This window comes from Periplaneta americana, chromosome 9 (assembly GCF_040183065.1).
Source record: "Periplaneta americana isolate PAMFEO1 chromosome 9, P.americana_PAMFEO1_priV1, whole genome shotgun sequence".
Lineage (NCBI taxonomy): Eukaryota > Metazoa > Arthropoda > Insecta > Blattodea > Blattidae > Periplaneta > Periplaneta americana.
Genome location: NC_091125.1, coordinates 126,864,805 through 126,883,036, shown reverse-complemented (window position 1 = coordinate 126,883,036; position 18,232 = coordinate 126,864,805). Strand labels below are relative to the sequence as shown.

Below are 18,232 nucleotides of genomic sequence, written 5' to 3'. Positions count from 1 at the left end.
CGTTGATATGTTTCCATGGTTACCAAGTATGTTTGCTGTTATGTTTATGTTCCCATCGTGAATGATGGTATGACTTCTTGATTTTACCGTAACGTTTATATTCTTAAGTTAACGCTTAAGAGTTCTTAATAACTTTGCATGTAAGGCAGGAAGTTCGTTGTATTGGAAAACACTACCAAGAATGTTTAAACCAAGTATCTGAATATTAAAAGAAATACACAATTGTTGTGAATTTTTCAGTCTTTATTTTCAAGTTTTGTGTTAATTGTGGCATACATTTCTTGGAATTACAATATAACATTTAAATTATTTATGTCATTATTTTAATGTTGAATTCTCAGTATTACAAAACGCACAACTTATTCGCTCCTCTCTTAGAACTTCAATTTTCGAGTGAGCTTTGGTCATAATTGCAGTTTTCGCATATTTCTGTTGCTTCCACAGGTGCATTTGCAATTGTAATTGAAGGTTCTCTCCAATCGTGAAGTTCTGATAGATAAATTGCGAACGGTGTCTTCTGCAATTTTCCCACACTATAACATAAGAGAAAATAATGAACTGAAAGATTTAATCCTGCCACTATCAACTCGTAATATGTAAAAGTGAAAAGAGAGAGAGAGCATGCGTGCGGTTGCCTCTAAAACTCGACACGCTTTGGCCGATACATATCAAATTTTACACATTTGGCCTTCATAACTAGGGCAAAAACATAGACTACTTAAAAATGGACAAATTGACATTAAATTAGTTAAAGGGCATAAAAAATGGAAATAAAAGCGATCAAACATGCATTTATGATAATATTAAAATAGCCTCTTTTACATTCATTTGTTGTTTATTTATATTATATTCAACATCGACTTTGATGGGGCCGTGGGGAAAAAAAAGAACAAAAAATTAAATAACAATATTGAAACATTATGAAAAAAAAATCTAGAAAATGCATGTAATGCGTAACTATTACACAGTGTTCCGACCAGCCTGTGTTTTAAACAACGGTATTCTTGAATTATTTGAAATCCCGGGGAATGCCACCACATAATATTTAATACTTAATGTTGACTCACCAATACTACTATTGCGAAATATTGACACACCAAAATTATATCATGAAACAAGAGTTGATGTGAAAAAACTCGTAAAAAACGAAAGACGATGTTTTTATCCCACTTATTCCTATAATGCCGACTAACACGGCTTTCGATTTTAAACAATTGCAGTTTGCAGTGTGATTAGCATTCGTAATGACAATATTAAAATAAATCTCAAGGACTGTCGCTCAAAGTTGCAGGAATTAACTTAGAAACTCCATGTTTTTCTCAATGTCAACTGTAAAGCTTGCTGCCGAATGGACACACCTAAAGAAATACAAAACATTATATTGCATATTCCTAGGAACTCTTTACATATTATCCAATATCATTTATATTTTCAAGAAATATAATTTTGTCAATATAACATTTTGGCATCAAGTGAAGCCCAAATTTAAAATTTAGTTTTTTATTTAACTTACGATTAAAAAGCCATAATTGTTCTGTATTCAGAATCCTTGTGGTCACCCTCATTGGAGGACTGATGATTTAATAAATCTTTCTCAATTACTTAGAAATAATTCCTAGTGAAAAAAATATAGGTTCGCTGTAAAAATATTCGTGGTGAGCGAGGTATCAAATCTTGGTTTAGACTTGTTGATCATCCTTCTCAAAACGGACAGTGGAGTCAAGAATGAGCCTTCTTTGGTTCCAGCGATCGATGGCTATAATGTCCGCTCTCCTCGTTTACTCATTCTCTGCCAAGCATTGCACTTCTTCGTAAACCTCCCACTTTGCCTTCCGATTGTGATGGAGCTTCTCACTTTATGGTGGCGATTGTTCCTCAGTAGTTCTCTTTTAGAGCAATAACCCAAAACATACCCAAGGGTTTCTACTTCGCTGCATCCTGTATGGCGACAGTTTTGATCTTGGAAGAAACGGCCTGGTACAGATCGTACTGCTGCGATGTTTGTGGACATCTTTACGGCATTGGTCCACTCTGAGGATGATATCCCTCTTCTATTACTAATCAAAGAGTTGTTTTTTTGATTTTCACTGTAAGTCACCACTCCTTTACCTTTTTTTGCAGAAGACGACACCAATTATTATACGATCTACGCCTTAACTCAGATCTTAAACTTTGTCCTGTCATGGAATGTGCTTCTGCATTGTTGGGAATGTTTAATTGGGGAAAAGCCTCTTGTTTTTCAGTTTTTCCATTAAATAATTTGCAAGTAGTATTGAATTAAAAGACAGGTAATGTATTTAAATCAGTTTCCCTTTACAGTACTGTACTTACACTTTCTTGTTAGTATCATTTTCTGGTTCAAAGTGACGTTTAGTAATTGTACATACATACACAGTACATAAAAATACTTTATTTGAAGGTGTCATATTTCTGGAAATAATCGAGCGGAATTTCTACTTCTATTAATACTAACTTTCAAGGCCTAACAACAATAGCTGTAAATACAACAAAGAAAAACGATCGTACGAAAGTAAATATTGGTAACACTTCACTGATAACAAATTAAGTATAACAATTCTTTTTGCTACGTACACGACCTTACATATATATCATTTGGCACACTTGATATGTTGAGTTTGACATGTCTGGTGAAGGCGTTTCACAAAATCCAAAGGATTTCATAAGTCTCTCGTCAAATTTTATGCATATAATTATTATCAGCAATACAATAAGCATACAGTAATTATGTAATATAGAGTAAATTGATTTATTTTAAACAAATAACGACACAGCGAAATACTCACAATGGTGTTATGAACTCAGGTTGGTTTCCTGATTCTGATGAATCTATGACGAAATCGTCTGGAAAAAAATCATTACTTACTTACTTACAAATGGCTTTTAAGGAACCCGAAGGTTCATTGCCGCCCTCACATAAGCCCGCCAGCGGTCCCTATCCTGTGCAAGATTAATCCTGTCTCTATCATCATACCCCACATCCCTCAAATCCATTTTAATATTATCCTCCCATCTACGTCTCGGCCTCCCTAAAGGTCTTTTTCCCTCCGGTCTCCCAACTAACACTCTATATGCATTTCTGGATATGTATAAAATAATTGTAGAGCGTGGAAGAAGTGTAATAGTGTATTACGAGACAAGGCTGGGAAGTGCTTTTACAAAATCGAGGAATAGTTTAAAACACGAGCAGAGTAAGTTTTCTAATTTCCGACATTTTGTAATGCACTTCATAGACGTACATTGTACAGTATTCTTTGTGTGATAGTAAGTTATATTTTTAAAATAACATTTTTCAAATCTTAATATACAGTATGTACGTTACACAATGAACAGCTTAGTCTGGCCAACGTACAAACTTCACCATCAATGTCAATGTGAAGAAGTAAAAATGATTCAGGTAATTGTAATATTTCGTGTTGAATTGGAATATATATATTGTTAAGTAAAGTTTGATTATTGTTTAAATAAAGTTCAGTACATTTCAAATGCAGTGATTTATGTGTGTGTGTGTGTATATATATATATATATATATATATATATATATATATATATATATATACATATACAGGGACATCATTTTATTTTTACTTCAATTTTTATTGTACCTGAGTTTTTAAATGTACTTCACTCCCACCCCTTCTACGAATGAAGTCCAACCGTCCTCCACACAGATCCAAGACCGCATATACAGTCATAGTAGCCGTACGGTCATAGTAAACAGTACGTTCCAAAAATATGTTCGCGTTTTCCAGTGACGAAAAAGCTTTCAATATTGAATCATTTTCGCACAGGTACTGTCGTCCATTTGCCTACGTCGCATCCCGGTTTCCCCCACCTGCTTACACGTATATTCGCCTCTCTGGAAAGGCTAGTGGCTGGGCTGTCTTACCTCTTTTCTGAGAACATTAATTTCTGTTAGGAATTGGACGTCTACGTAATATTATACCCATACAATTGTTTAAAATAACTTAAATAAAATGATTTTACTAAAGATGTTACTAAATAAAAAGGCCTAGTTAAGTAATTAACTGTCATGTGATTTCCTCCCTTTCTACGACCCTGCGACATAACCACTTGGACGGACAGTGAATAGCATGTCTGAGTAACTTTATCTTTTCGAATCGGGCAGACGTGAAGACTGAATTTACAGTACGTAAGGTACTCTTTTACAGAGTAGGTACAGAATTATTTCAACATGAGTTACTGATACGAAGTACGAACCTGGTAATTGGAATTACGTACAATAGTCTATAGTGCGATAATATGCACATTAAAACTGAAGCCTGTATCGAAATGAACGGCCACCATTTTCAAAAATGTGTTTAAATATCCATATTATGATTATTTTTCAATTTAACTTCATTCTCTATATTGTACGCTAATGTGCTGTAGACAGTATAATATACACTGCATAAAGAATACGTCCGCATGGATACCTCAGTTCGTGAGTAAAAACACTCATTGTACTGTATTTTGAGTAAAGAAAAACGTAATGAAAATTATCAAACTCAAAATCGCGATATTTCCTACTTTACGTAAATGGATTAACTGCTTTTCTTCCCTCCTATACCTAGTAAAGTGATTTGTTTGTATATTACGTCAGTACCATCGAACTCTACTCGTGGAAGGGGGTAGCGAACGGTGTTTCCGGTTCTCAATCATAGATCCAAAGGTATAGCCAGGTTAATATTAGAAATATTAGTAAAAATAAAATGATGTCCCTGTGTATGTATATATATATATATATATATATATATATATATATATATATATATATATATATAAATTAACAGTGCCTTTTACGTATGCATTTTTACATGCATTCTAGGATTGTAGCATACATAGAAGACAGTGGTTTTTATTATAACTCTAGAGCAGTTATTTGTAATATTTCAACATACTTACCTGGGTTATCAAATCTGAATTCAGTAAAGTCAACTTTCAATTCTGTAGTGCTTGGGAAAAGTGACATAAGTCAGTTTCCACAAACCTTTTTTGATAATTTATTGACAACTTACACTGGTTTATGTCGATTTCATTTTTTTCTGTATTAATTATTGTAATGGGAGAAGTACTTATGTACCTTTTTCCAAGCGAGCAGATGTTCCGTAAGTTGTAAATAAATTACCAAAAAAGATTTGTGGAAACTGACTTGTGTCACTTTTCCCGAGCACTGCAGAATTGTGGTGGCCGTTTGCTGTAACGACGAAAAAACAGACTATCGTGCAAAAGGGATTAGGCCTAATGCTCTGATTTACGGATAACCTTGGTTGAAAAACTCGTATATTAACATTTAAATTTAACACCACAGGGAGCCACCAACATAGCACTTGCCTGTCGATCCGGAATTGCGCTCGGACGCGGGTTCGATTTCCGCTTGGGCTGATTACCTGGTTCGGTTGTTTCCTAGGTTTTCCCCAACCGTAAAACAAGTGTCCGGTAATCTATGGCGAATACTCGAACTCATCTAGCCAAACATCATCTCGCAATCACCAATATCATCGACGCTAAATAACCTGGTAGTTGATAAGGCACCGTTAAATAACCAACCAGGAGTTTTTGAAATGAACAAAATATTTGTCCACCTTTCTCTCTCTTTTTTCATAATTTCCTTTCCTTATTGCTTCAGTTTTCACCATTCTATTTTTCGTCTCGTCTTTTTCAGTGCCCTCACTTCCACTGTAATACTTCTCTCCATTTGCTATTTGCTCTCTCTTTTTCCTCTTTCTTATTAAACTTGTCTTTAGGCTATATTTTTCTCCTTTTGTTCTCCTTTTCTAATTTTCCATCGTCATTTAATTATCTTCCTATTACTCGGTTCCTCTGATCATCTCTCTCTTTATCTTTTTCTCCCTTTACTAGCTTATTGTTCATATTATTATCATCTTCATCTTCTTCTTCCTGTTTCTTTCTTGTTGCTATTTAAATTGCCATTCAATGTATCTATGTGAAAATTGACTTTTTTCTATGTGTTTTCGTATTCTGCATTCTTCATGTGTATTCTCTCATTTTTTTTTTATTTCTATCTTCTAGTAGAGTAAGTATATTACAATTCATACATCCATTTTAATATTATTCGTAATGAAAATGACATATTTCATTGTAGATGAGGCGAAAATCTTTATCCTCCTGCAGTTGTTTCTTCTCTCTTTGATGTAGGTTATTCCACGAAGTGCATTTATCTATCTATCTATCTATCTATCTATCTATCTATCTATCTATCTATCTATCTATCTATCTATCTATCTATCTATCTATCTATCTATCTATCTATCTATCTATCTATCTATCTATCTATCTATCTATCTGTCTGTCTGTCTGTCTGTCTGTCTGTCTGTCTGTCTGTCTGTCTGTCTGTCTGTCTGTCTGTCTGTCTGTCTGTCTGTCTGTCTGTCTCTGTCTGTCTATTCTGGCAGAGTTAAGGCCGTAAAGCCTTCTCACCCACTCAACCAATATAAGAACAATAACAGATATAAAAATGGCAGAAATACAAGAACAATATATAATTAATGGTAATAATAATAATCATGATACTAATAATAATAATAATAATAATAATAATAATAATAAGAATAACAAAATGAAAAGTTTAGTTACATGTAATTCTAAGAATCAAACAATTACGGTAACGTGAATGGAAGTAATTGTTAAAATAGTAAAGAAAAATTGTACTATATATTAAAAATGAAAATCATATATTAGAAAAAATTATGTTGTAGGAAAGCTCACAGTCTAAGCAGTCTAACTGATAACTGGGTTTTGAAATTAGTAAATGTCTGACAGCCACGTAAGGTATGAGATAGAGAGTTTCAATGACGAGAAATTGGAACGGTGAATGATGAAGGGTATCGTGAAGTGTTATGATGAGATATACTCAATGTACCGGTGATCTGAGATCTAGTATTTAGGTTTTGGTTGGAGCATAAATACAGAAAACGAGACGACAGATAACTTGCGTGTAAGAGTTATTTTGTTATTTGTTACTATTATTGTTATTATTATTATTATTATTATTATTATTATTATTATTATTATTATTACTTTCTACAATTGAAAATAAAATAATAATAATAATAATAATAATAATAATAATAATAATAATAATGAAATAACTGGTGGCTATAAAGGAAGTTTCAATTCCAAAAATGTATTATTCAAATTATGTAGTGCAGTATATAAGGTTATATTTTGTGATTCATGTGACGCAAAAGGTTTTCAGGTTTTTTCTGATATTGTTGGTATCGATGTAAGCGCCGCGTGTGGTATGCGAACTCTGCCAGAATATGGATAACATATAGTATCATTGAAACTGCGGCCTCTTAAATACTTATTAGCAGCTCTGCACAGGTGATATAGAAGATGCGGTACGAACATACCGTCCTTCATGTAGCCTCATAAGAAATAATCGCATGGCGTTAAATCAGATGGTAGCGACGGCCTTGTCATTAAGGCATGGGTTCATTTTCCATTAATTCAGTCCAGCATTCTGGAAGCTTGTGAATGAGCTATGCACGAACTTAATGGTGATAATTGTTTATTCTATGGTATCTGTAGGTCGTTTCTCGTGAACTTACAATTTGTACGCCTTCATGTGCAACGGTTTCCTAGCTCTCTACAAGAACTTCTACTTTTAATAACAATATTATTATCTTACTTAAGTTTTATAGTTATATATAGCAGTCACTCAGTAAATTATAGAAATGAAGATTTTAATTAAGATATTCTCTACATTTACTTACATAACCTCAAAACGTTTCACTTTCATGTCATCAATATAGCATCAATATTATGTACAATTAATGAAAAATAGACGCATCATGATATTAACTATAATAATATTTAATTTATAATGGTAATAATGTCATCAAACCACCTCAAGTTTCGTAGATTTGAATATCCAATACACAGCTGTACTCAGAAAATTATACACTGCAGAATCAGTTTTTAATAAAAAATTGAATTGAGTACTAAATATGTCGGAAATTCGTGTAATAGCCTATTGTTTATAGTAGTGTGTCTTTTGGTCTGAAATTCAATCAAGTCGGCCGTGATTCAATAAAATTAGTTCTCAAAACTGACAACAGATGGATTTTGGAAAATAGGAAAATTATGTAGGAAAATTGACATTTCACTGAAAACTACTACTTTTCCGAAAAACTTTGTGTTCCGAGCTTCAAAATGAGGGGCCATTTATTAAACTCCGTTCAGCCGTTTTCCCGTAATTTCCATTACCAGTTCAAATTATATATATAGATATATAGATAAATCATAGTAGTCTCCACCGAGATACCTCTTTCCATTACCCGTGAATCATCTAGTCATTCTTCAATTATCAGCAACCTTAATAACTCACCGATTACGATCATAACTTTTATTCGTCGGGTAATACCCACCATACAATTCGTCAATTGCTATAACAGTGAACTTAACACACTCTTGGATACGCGTTCAGCTGTATATAGCATCACACACTCGAAAATAAACATCCCAATTGAAGTTAATGAATACAAACTTATACACGTGTCGATTACATCATTTCATACATTACGCTACATTCTCCCAAACTCCACGTCCCGATCGTTCCTTAGCTATCTAAGAACTCTGATCTACCACAGTTGATTCGAGGGGGCTGGCGTCCAACAACAACACAACAAAATTTGCCACCTAGAGTCACCTGTTCCGACATAAGTGGAGCTGGCAACCGGAGCTGAAAGAAGAGGCAGAAAACGTCGCGTGAAGAGGTGCCGATCCTAGGCACCTAACGCGACACAGACGACGGAACGAGAGCGACGGCCTCACACAGAATGTTCGATAGTTTTTGAGTTATGACGCAAAGTTCCAAAATTTACCGCACACAAAGCGCGTGCATTGGAAACTGTTCGGAAATAAATAATTCTAGATTCTGTCCAATTTAGGGCTACTAATGTTCATCCTATAAGACTATTGAAGAATAATTTAAAATTTGTCGAATATATATTTAATTTGCTGTAGTTTTCTTAGGACACAAACACAAATGACCTAAAATAACAAATTGAATATGACATTTTGTAATCGACTTCTTATATTCAGTCCTAAAAGTGCATTGCATTTGTATAGCACAACTATTTTTGTGGTGTTTCGGGATGTAAAAGCCTTCCTCTGCATCAGACGACTTCATTGTTGCATAGAACATCTGTTGCGATCAACTCGAAAACAGCATTGGGAACGAAACAAAACAGGGTAGAGGTCCCCTGCGATGATCAGATCTTCAGCCTGTCACGCAGGCGGTCCGAGTTCAAGTCCCGGTCAGGCCTGTGGCACTTGTGTCAGATAAGATAGCAGTGCGTATTTTTTTCGGGGTTCTCCTGTATCCCACATTAGGTATCTACATAATTTCATTGATATTTCTCCATTTCGTCATCATTTCATAGCATACCCCAAACGCCCGCTAGAGACGCACGGAGGAGGCTGAATTAGTGACGAAGAGAGTTGCCTACTTGAAAACTGGGTACGCAGGAACCTTAGTGTAGTCAACCGTTGCTAGTTTGGGAATGCACCTTGCTTGACGGTCAGCACAATAGATCGTGAAAGGTCGTAGTGCTGAGTCATAGTGCCTCCCTCCGCAAAATCCAATTTCGTTCCAAACTGGGCAGAGTGTTCTTGTATATGACATCTGATGCATCGTGGTATATCTACCAGAAAATTCGCTGAAAGTGGGATGATGTTTTTCTAAATAGGTAATTTAAGTATAGGCCTACTGCATCAAATGTTTTGTTATCTGGCTTGACAGCAAGGTGGTAATTGTGGAAATGATTTCGATATTCGCCACCTTGGAATTACCTGACACACTGTTTACAATTGAGGGAAACTTCGGCGGAGGTGAGAGAACCTAATCAGGTATTAGACCATGCTAAATTAGAATTTTTACTCGCTAAGGTCGGTGATATAAATTATTATTGTTATTATGTATTATAAGCATAAATTACTGGACACATTAGTAGATTGTTATCACTTGAGTGAGAATTTCGAAAACTCCGAAACTTTATTTACAAATAAACATATTCTCTAGTCACGAGACTAGCGTGGCTTTTGACCACACATTAATGGGTTAGGTACAGCTTACAGCAGTAAAGTTTTGGAGATATTCATCGTTTTTTCGTCCGTTACTGTATCTTGTACAATAATTAAAATTAGTATGTGTAAAACACTGTCCTGCTAAATGAAAAAAAAATTACGATTAAAAAATTATTAATATACTGTATATATTTTTTTCAAAATTCAAATTGGTAGCAGTTCACTGTGCAGTGATGAAGCGTATCCCTCATAACTCAAAAACTATCGAACATTCTGGGATGAAATTTGTTGTGCATGTCTTATCTACAATATGAAGCAAAATCACTTCTCTATCTTTGACAGATTGTCTGATAAAAAATAAAATCATTTTTAAAAATTGTCAAATGTCAGTATTTTCTTCTAACAAAAATAAAAAAATATATGATTTATTAAGGAATGTAATTAAAAGAGCATGATATTGTAAACTTGAGTTTCAGCAATAAAATAGAAGAGAGAGAACATGCAGAAGTTAACAAGTTTATGAGTTATGTGGGCAAAGCTTCATCACTGCACAGTGAACTGCCACCATTCTGAATTTTGAAATAAAAAAAAATACTTTTTTTTAAATTGTAAAAATATTTTTTTTTTTCGTATAGCGAACGGACAGATTTATACACACACTAATTTTCATTGTTGTACAAAATACTGTAATTTAGGGAAAAAATGTTGAATATTTTCAAAAATTTTACTGCTGTAAGCTGTACCTAAATCATTAAGATATTGTCGGATTAGCACACGAAAGGCACAATCGCAATCCGAGTGAAAGGAAGAATGTAACAAGAATAGACCCTAATAATAATAATAATAATAATAATAATAATAATAATAATAATAATAATAATAATAATAATAATAATAATAATAATAATAATAATATATCCTATTATGAGTATATTACATACTTTAATTTAATACTTTTATTACCATATATGCTGTCTTCTTCCGTATTATCATCATATATGCTGTTTTCTTCCGTATTATCATTCTCGCTGTCATCCTCGAATTGAGCGTGGATATTTAAACCCAAATATGATATCAGGAAACACAAAAACACTGTAAAATAATATGATTTACTAACTTCAAGCTTAGAAATATTTGGGTTTACAGTTTAAGTTTATTCTTTAAAAATACGAGGTGACTCGTTTGGAAGACATAATATTATAAAAAAAGTTGTAGCATAAGAACTGTTGCAATATAATACTGGGTGCGGCATAAATCAGTTAACCGCTCCACATTATTGTCGATGGTCGCATTTAAGCTAAGTATAATTTGTGTGTAGTGAAATTTGTTTAGAGTAGCGGCAGGACTGACTTGTCTTGTTAGTAACAAATGACAAGCTGGTTTCCGACTCCATTTGTGCATCCATTATTTGCATGAGAAGCTAACGTAATGAACAGAAAATTGTCCACAGAATAGCGCGTGTAACAAGATATGTAAATCTGTGCTTGAACGATGTCTTCAATGTTTAGATAAGAATGGAGGCCACGTTCAACAAATTCCGTACAACTCTTTTTGTACATTAGGCCTAATAATATATTAATATTGCACTATGCATTTTCGGTTAACTGATTTATGTCGCATCCTGTATTTTTCAGTGAGGTGTAAACATATGGGGGGTTTTGCCCACATTAGAACTCAATGTGCCACCATTACGTACACAACAAAATTCATATCGTCTTATTTCTTCCATGTATAATATCTCAGGAATAGGTACCATTTTCAGGAACCGGAATAATTTTTGCTTTGACATCATCAGTATTCATGGATCGCCGTTCATAGGCATCATCATTCGGATGGAGTGAACTGTGGAGAATTTGGATACTACGTAATTGACCACCATGACCTCACCAATTGTTATTCACGACCTCTTTCCTCAGCCGTCCTGCTCGAACACCATACCCATGTTGTATATATATATATATATATATATATATACATATATAATGTTTTCTATATAATTATTCTATGAGTCAGCATCATCAAAAACCTTAGCAGAATGCAAGAACTAGATATCTCAATTTTTTACACGGAATAGAGCAAAAAAAAAGTTACACTGCCTGAATTAACACTGGTAACAATAGAACATCACGAACTTTCCTGTAATTTTGGCAAAATGAACTAGCACATTAATATGTGGTCGCGCCTCTGATCCTTGTTTAGTCGTTCCAAATTGAAGTTTTAAAACTTGTGATACATTTAAATTGTAAGTTTACCTAGTGAAGTGTTATTCATGTTATACTCTTTATGCTGTTTTCTTCTTTTTGAATTCGTTTCAGTTTCCTCCTTATGGAAGTAGAATCAGGGAATTATGCCAAGGCGCTGAAGTATTTTTTCTGAAATTATAAAACAGAAGATTTAGCAAAATAAATATTTTCCAATTCACATTATTATGAAAACCATTTGATACGAAACCCAACGAAAACTACTGCCTGGGAATTTCCTTAAATAAAGGTTAAAATTTTTTTGGATGATATAGTAGGAGAAAGAAGACTTCGCTGGTTTGGACACGAGAACATTCATACAAATAGATTTCAAGAAAAATAATGAAGCGGGAAATAGGAAGAGTGCAAGGGATGGGAAGGGCGAAAGAGAAGTGAATGGCTGGAGGTCCAGTGAAGTGAAAACGAAGAGGATACTTATAACATAAATTTTTGGAGATGTAAAACTAATAGTTCTGTGTAAAGGGCAACTGTTTTACTGTGGAGAATTCTTAGTAAAGTTATTAGTGTTACTAATGTTATTGTTATTAATATTATTATTGAACGTAGCTTGTTTATGTGGATGTTGTGAATATGTTAGGAGAAAATCCACAAACGATTAGGGAAAACACAGGAATTTTACTTGAAGCAAGTAAGTAGATAAGTCTAGAAGTAAACCTAAAAAAATAAAACATGGGATTATTGTCCACGTGCATCAACTTATGGAAGTGTAACCACCGATTAAAAATGTCACCTAACCCCTGGTTAACCATTTTTACGGTGGATCGACCTTAGTTGGGACTTAATTAGGAGGTTAACCACAGTAATCTCTAATCGGATATATTCGAGTGGTTAAAGGAGATAACCAGTGATTAGTAGAGCAAATAAAACAAAATGGCGGCCAGATCCACAGGTGATTATTTCGAAGAAGATTATTATTGTGCAGTACTTGATTTACTTGCATAGAGATGATGGAGAGGTTCACACCTGTGGAGTAACGGTTAGCGCGTTTGGGCGCGAAACCAGGTGACCCGGGTTCGATTTCCGGTCGGAGCAAGTTACCTGGTTGAGATTTTTCCGGGGTTTTCCCTCAACCCAATGTGAGCAAATGCTGGGTAACTTTCGATGCTGGACCCCGGACTCATTTTACCGGCATTATCACCTTCATCTCATTCAGGCGCTAAATAACCTAAGATGTTGATAAAGCGTCTTAAAATAACCTACTTAAAAATTATGGAGAGCCTGAAGTTTCTTTAGTGGAAGGAGAGAATTCTTGCGAGGAATTAGGTGACAGAAAATTTCAGGAGGGATTTCACTTATCAAAATCTACAGTTTCACTTCTCCTAAGGATAAGTTGCTTATATTACGATTCTATACAACAGTTATTTTCTGTATTTTAACACAGTCTAGTATATACAGTCACGAAGCTTGAGTTGTGAGGGTGCTAGAAACAATAGACTGTGCCGGTACTATTTCGCATTGTCTGTAATGAGGCGATATTAGTGATCCTAGTGGTTAGCAACTATCTATGGATATATATTCACTACGTATTGAGCCTCGTGACTGTATATACTAGACTGTGATTTTAAGAAGGAACACTCGAATATCTCTTTCTCTATGTCACTGACTGAACAAAGAGAGGTTATGCATGGATCTTAATATAATGCACAGTTCCCTCGTATAAATGACGTCCTGAATCGTACACACATTCCTACTAATCTTCTGCGTCATTTTCCTTTATGAATATTGCATTTTTTATAATATATTTAAATCTAGTAATTAAGTATATCGATACTTCAATCTCACATTGGGATATAATCTTTTATGCATTAAATTTTCAATTTTCTACGATTTTAACCTAACCACTGAAAAACAAAGAAATGCAACTCGCAAATATAACAGCGTCCAAAGGCAAACAAATGTAACGCGAAAATGTAGGACACGTTCATTTTGATGTAGAACGGAGTTTTTGCAGTCGTTTTTAGACGTTGACTATTATTTTTGCAGAGGTATGAATGCTTTCCTTTAGTCAATTTGTAGAAACAATGTACCATCATAGACTTTACGCTGGTTAAATGAGGTGTTAGCAACCATGTTTAAGTAATCGATGATTATGAATGGTGCACAGAAATTACATTTTAATCACGGTTACTGTTTAACCGTCATTTCGTAATGTATGATTACTGCGTTTTAAACCGAGATTGATGCACTTCGCCATATGTCTCGTGACCGTAACATAGTACGAAATGTGAATATAAAAATTGAAAATGTATTATTTGAAAAGGTGAAACAATTCCAGTACCTGGGAGCAACTGTAACAAATATAAATTACACTCGGGAGGAAATTAACCACAGAATAAACATGGAAATGCCTTTATTATTCGGTTGAGAAACTTAGTTAGAATTTATAAAACAGTTATATTACCTGTTGTTCTGTATGGTTGTGAAACTTGGACTCTCACTTTGAGAGAGGAATAGAAGTTAAGGGTGTTTGAGAATAAGGTGCTGAGGAAAATATTTGGTGCTAAGAGGGATGAAGTTACAGGAGATTGGAGAAAGTTACATAACGCAGAACTGCACGCATTGTATTCTTCAGGTAACACCTGATTGGGAACATTAAATCCAGACGCTTGAGATGGGTAGAGCATGTAGCACGTATGGGCGAATCCAGAAATGGATATAGAGTGTTAGTCGGGACGCCGGAAGGAAAAACATATTTGGGGAAGTCGAGACGTAGATGGAAGAATAATATTGAAATGGATTTGAGAGAGGTGGGACATCATGGTAGAGACTGGATTAATGTTGCTCAGAATAGGGACCGATGGCGGGCTTATGTGAGGGCGGGAATGAACCTCCGAGTTCCTTAAAAACCGTTTGTAATTTAGTATTATTACCATTAAAAGTTAGAATTTTACACAAACAAATAAAGTTAAAATATGCTTATTATGCTATTATGAAAGTAATGACAAGTTGAATAAATCTTTCATAAGTATAATACACAATATCTTATTCTTCCTAAGGATTTTACGACCAACTCTCAATGTCCACAGATGTTTTTCCAAGCCAACTTTAATCGTCAGATTTCTGAAGATATGGATCATTCATACAGTTTCTCTTTTTACCAATGGCTGCTTCACATTAGAGCATATGCAGTTCTTAAAATTCAGTTTGAAAGTCCTTGTTTCGCACAAAATTTAATTTTAGGATCCATGTTCATTAGACAATTTTTGTTTTGTCACTTCACAAAATATTGAATGCTTTTTTATGTAAATCACATTGAGCATCTGCTGTGATGTTGATGAACAAGTACTAATGTTTATATGACTTAGTATTCATCAAAGCAAGAAAACTATCGCCTCACAAAATGTTGAATGTTTTTTTACACATTCTGTAAATGTTAAATGTTATGTTTTATTTAACGACGCTCGCAACTGCAGAGGTTATATCAGCGTCGCCGGATGTGCCGGAATTTTGTCCCGCAGGAGTTCTTTTACATGCCAGTAAATCTACTGACATGAGCCTGTCGCATTTAAGCACACTTAAATGCCATCGACCTGGCCCGGGATCGAACCCGCAACCTTGGGCGTAGAAGGCCAGCGCTATACCAACTCGCCAACCAGGTCGACCACATTCTGTATAATTTCAAGAAAAAGGAACTTAGACATACCTCACTTAGCAACAGACGCTTTATTACCGTAAGTTTGAATAACTTCAGAATTAGATAATGAAGAGCATTATGGATAACTCCATTTGTATTAGTAATAATATTAAATAATTTCGTTACGAATTATTGTAAAATCATCAAAGCACAAGATTAATAAAACGCCATTTAGGGTGGGAATAAATTTACTTAAATTCAAACAATTTTAACGTCGAACGTTTAAGTGAGCACCTATTCAAAAATAAATGTCCGTTAACATTTCTGTAATGCTCTACACAGATCTTGCTCCAAAGCGGAAGCGCGCCGATCCAACTCGCAATATACAGAGCGTTCGCCTACGGGTGAGGCCAGGAAAGCGGCATGTACTGATACGCCGCTTTGTGCGCGCAGTTGTTGAGACACGCTCGACAATCAAGGACATCAAGGTCGACAAGTTATCAGTTGTGAGCCAGATGTTGCAGTATTTAACACGTACAGTGCAGTTTCTTGACACAGTTGCTTAAATATTCAGCGTGTGTGTAAAATTTGTTAACAATGCAAAACGCAAAATTCACGCTTGAACAGAGACTTTTTATGTATGATGCACATGTGAAAACAGAGTAATGTAGAGAGGTTCGTAGGCAATTTGAAGTGAAATATTCGGGTGCTCCAATTCAGGGTAGAGAAACTGTTAGACGTCTTGTTAACAAATTAAGGACAACAGGGTCGATAAATGCCACAATTCCTAAGCGAAAACATAGAGTATTGACGGGAGAAAAATTGATGAAATCAGTGCATAATTTCCACGCTCTCCTAATAAATCTCTAAGACGTGTTTCACAGGAAGTTAGTGTTTCGAAAACATAAGTCTTCACTGCTGCTAAACTTTCAAAATTAAAACCCTACAGAGTATAGTAAGTTATAGAAAGCGGAAGCTTACGGATAGACGATTCCCGCAAGCGACACCGCAGGCAGGCCGCTTTCCTGGCCCCACCCGTAGGCGAACGCTCTGTATCATTGCTATTTAGCGAGCCAATGTATCAGCAACGTAATATTATAGAACAAATAAAGTAAGTTTCATTATCATCGTATATGTATTACATTAAAGATATTATTAGTGGCTTGAGCAGTGAAGCTGTTTCAATGAATTTCTTTCGCTAGTAATGGTATTCATTGAAAGTTCAAATGTTTGGTTTTATGATTAATTATGCTAAGATGATTCTCATCAATCGGTGACCTACGATAATTTGAAATCACACGACCACCAACAACTTAAATATTTCACGTAATTATAGGGATTCTATGAATCTCTTTCCATATTTTTTTTCTAAAAAACTAGGCATCATAACTATAGTAATTAAGTAAAGAAACATTTTCAATTCCTTCTCTAAAGATATTTTCGGAATTGTCAAAATTGTATATTATATATCCAAGCCATGGACCATACTAAAGTATCACTAGCCTACTCACGTGGTAAACAGAAAATATCAAGTACATATTAATGTATAACCACATTAGGTTTCTTTTAATCTAGCGTAATTATTAATTACATTGCACTGATACGAATTGTCATAATAGGCCTATGTGTAAAATCGGTAGTTATAAACAATTATTTACGAGTTATATTTTATTGCGTTTACTATAGGCTTTTGCTTTCAATCAACCGCACATTATTCAGTGACGTCATATTGTTTTAGACTAGTACGGTTCTTGACTTGAATAGACATTACCATTATTACCATAGATAATACAACAATAATTTTTCAGTTACGGTCGTAGATTTATTCTAAGCATAGAAACCTCTCATGATGTTTATTGGTACTATTTCGCAAAGAGAATAACATGTAAATAATGAATAAAGTAAAGATATTATTGAATGAAGATTTAATTTCTTATGTCTTATTATATTTGATAACTTAGCTATCACGAACTGCTACATTTTCAAAGAAAGAATTAAAATATAAATTTAGAAATACTACATGAATGAAGTAGCAGAATATTACAAGCATTCATTTTTATTATACGTAAATGTAATTAAATTTTAAAACTTTAAAATTTAATTGTGTTCTCAATAATGGAAGTGCCAACCATTAAAAAAATAAATGTATTAAATCAACTTGATCCTGAGAAAATTTTGTTGAAAGATTATTTTTGAGTTATAGATATAATGAGGTTATAATATTTCTCATTTATTTATACGGACACAAAAATTGTATTTGCTTTTTCAATAGGGTATACATTGGTAATTTCGTGGCAGTGGTTATTTCGTAATACTTTTTCTTTG

At 34.2% G+C, this 18,232-nt stretch overlaps 1 protein-coding gene across 5 annotated transcripts in view; it reads right to left on the bottom strand.

The window, feature by feature from the left end:
* Positions 1-222: 222 nt before the first annotated feature.
* The window catches only part of LOC138706459 (uncharacterized), a 54,906-nt gene continuing 36,896 nt past the window's right edge, over positions 223-18,232 (bottom strand). For 3 of the 5 annotated variants that reach the window (XR_011333999.1, XR_011333998.1, XM_069835781.1), the window contains 4 exons: positions 12,325-12,444; positions 11,036-11,164; positions 2,805-2,862; positions 223-533 (listed from right to left, as the gene is read on the bottom strand). Coding sequence is in view for 2 of the 5 variants with exons in the window: in XM_069835781.1 (XP_069691882.1) it covers positions 383-533; positions 2,805-2,862; positions 11,036-11,164; positions 12,325-12,343 (357 nt within the window). In the remaining 3 variants the exon portion in view is untranslated. Of the gene's footprint in view, positions 534-2,804; positions 2,863-11,035; positions 11,165-12,324; positions 12,445-16,888; positions 17,006-18,232 lie in introns of those variants that run through there. The other 2 variants (XR_011334000.1, XM_069835782.1) reach the window with 2 other exon arrangements.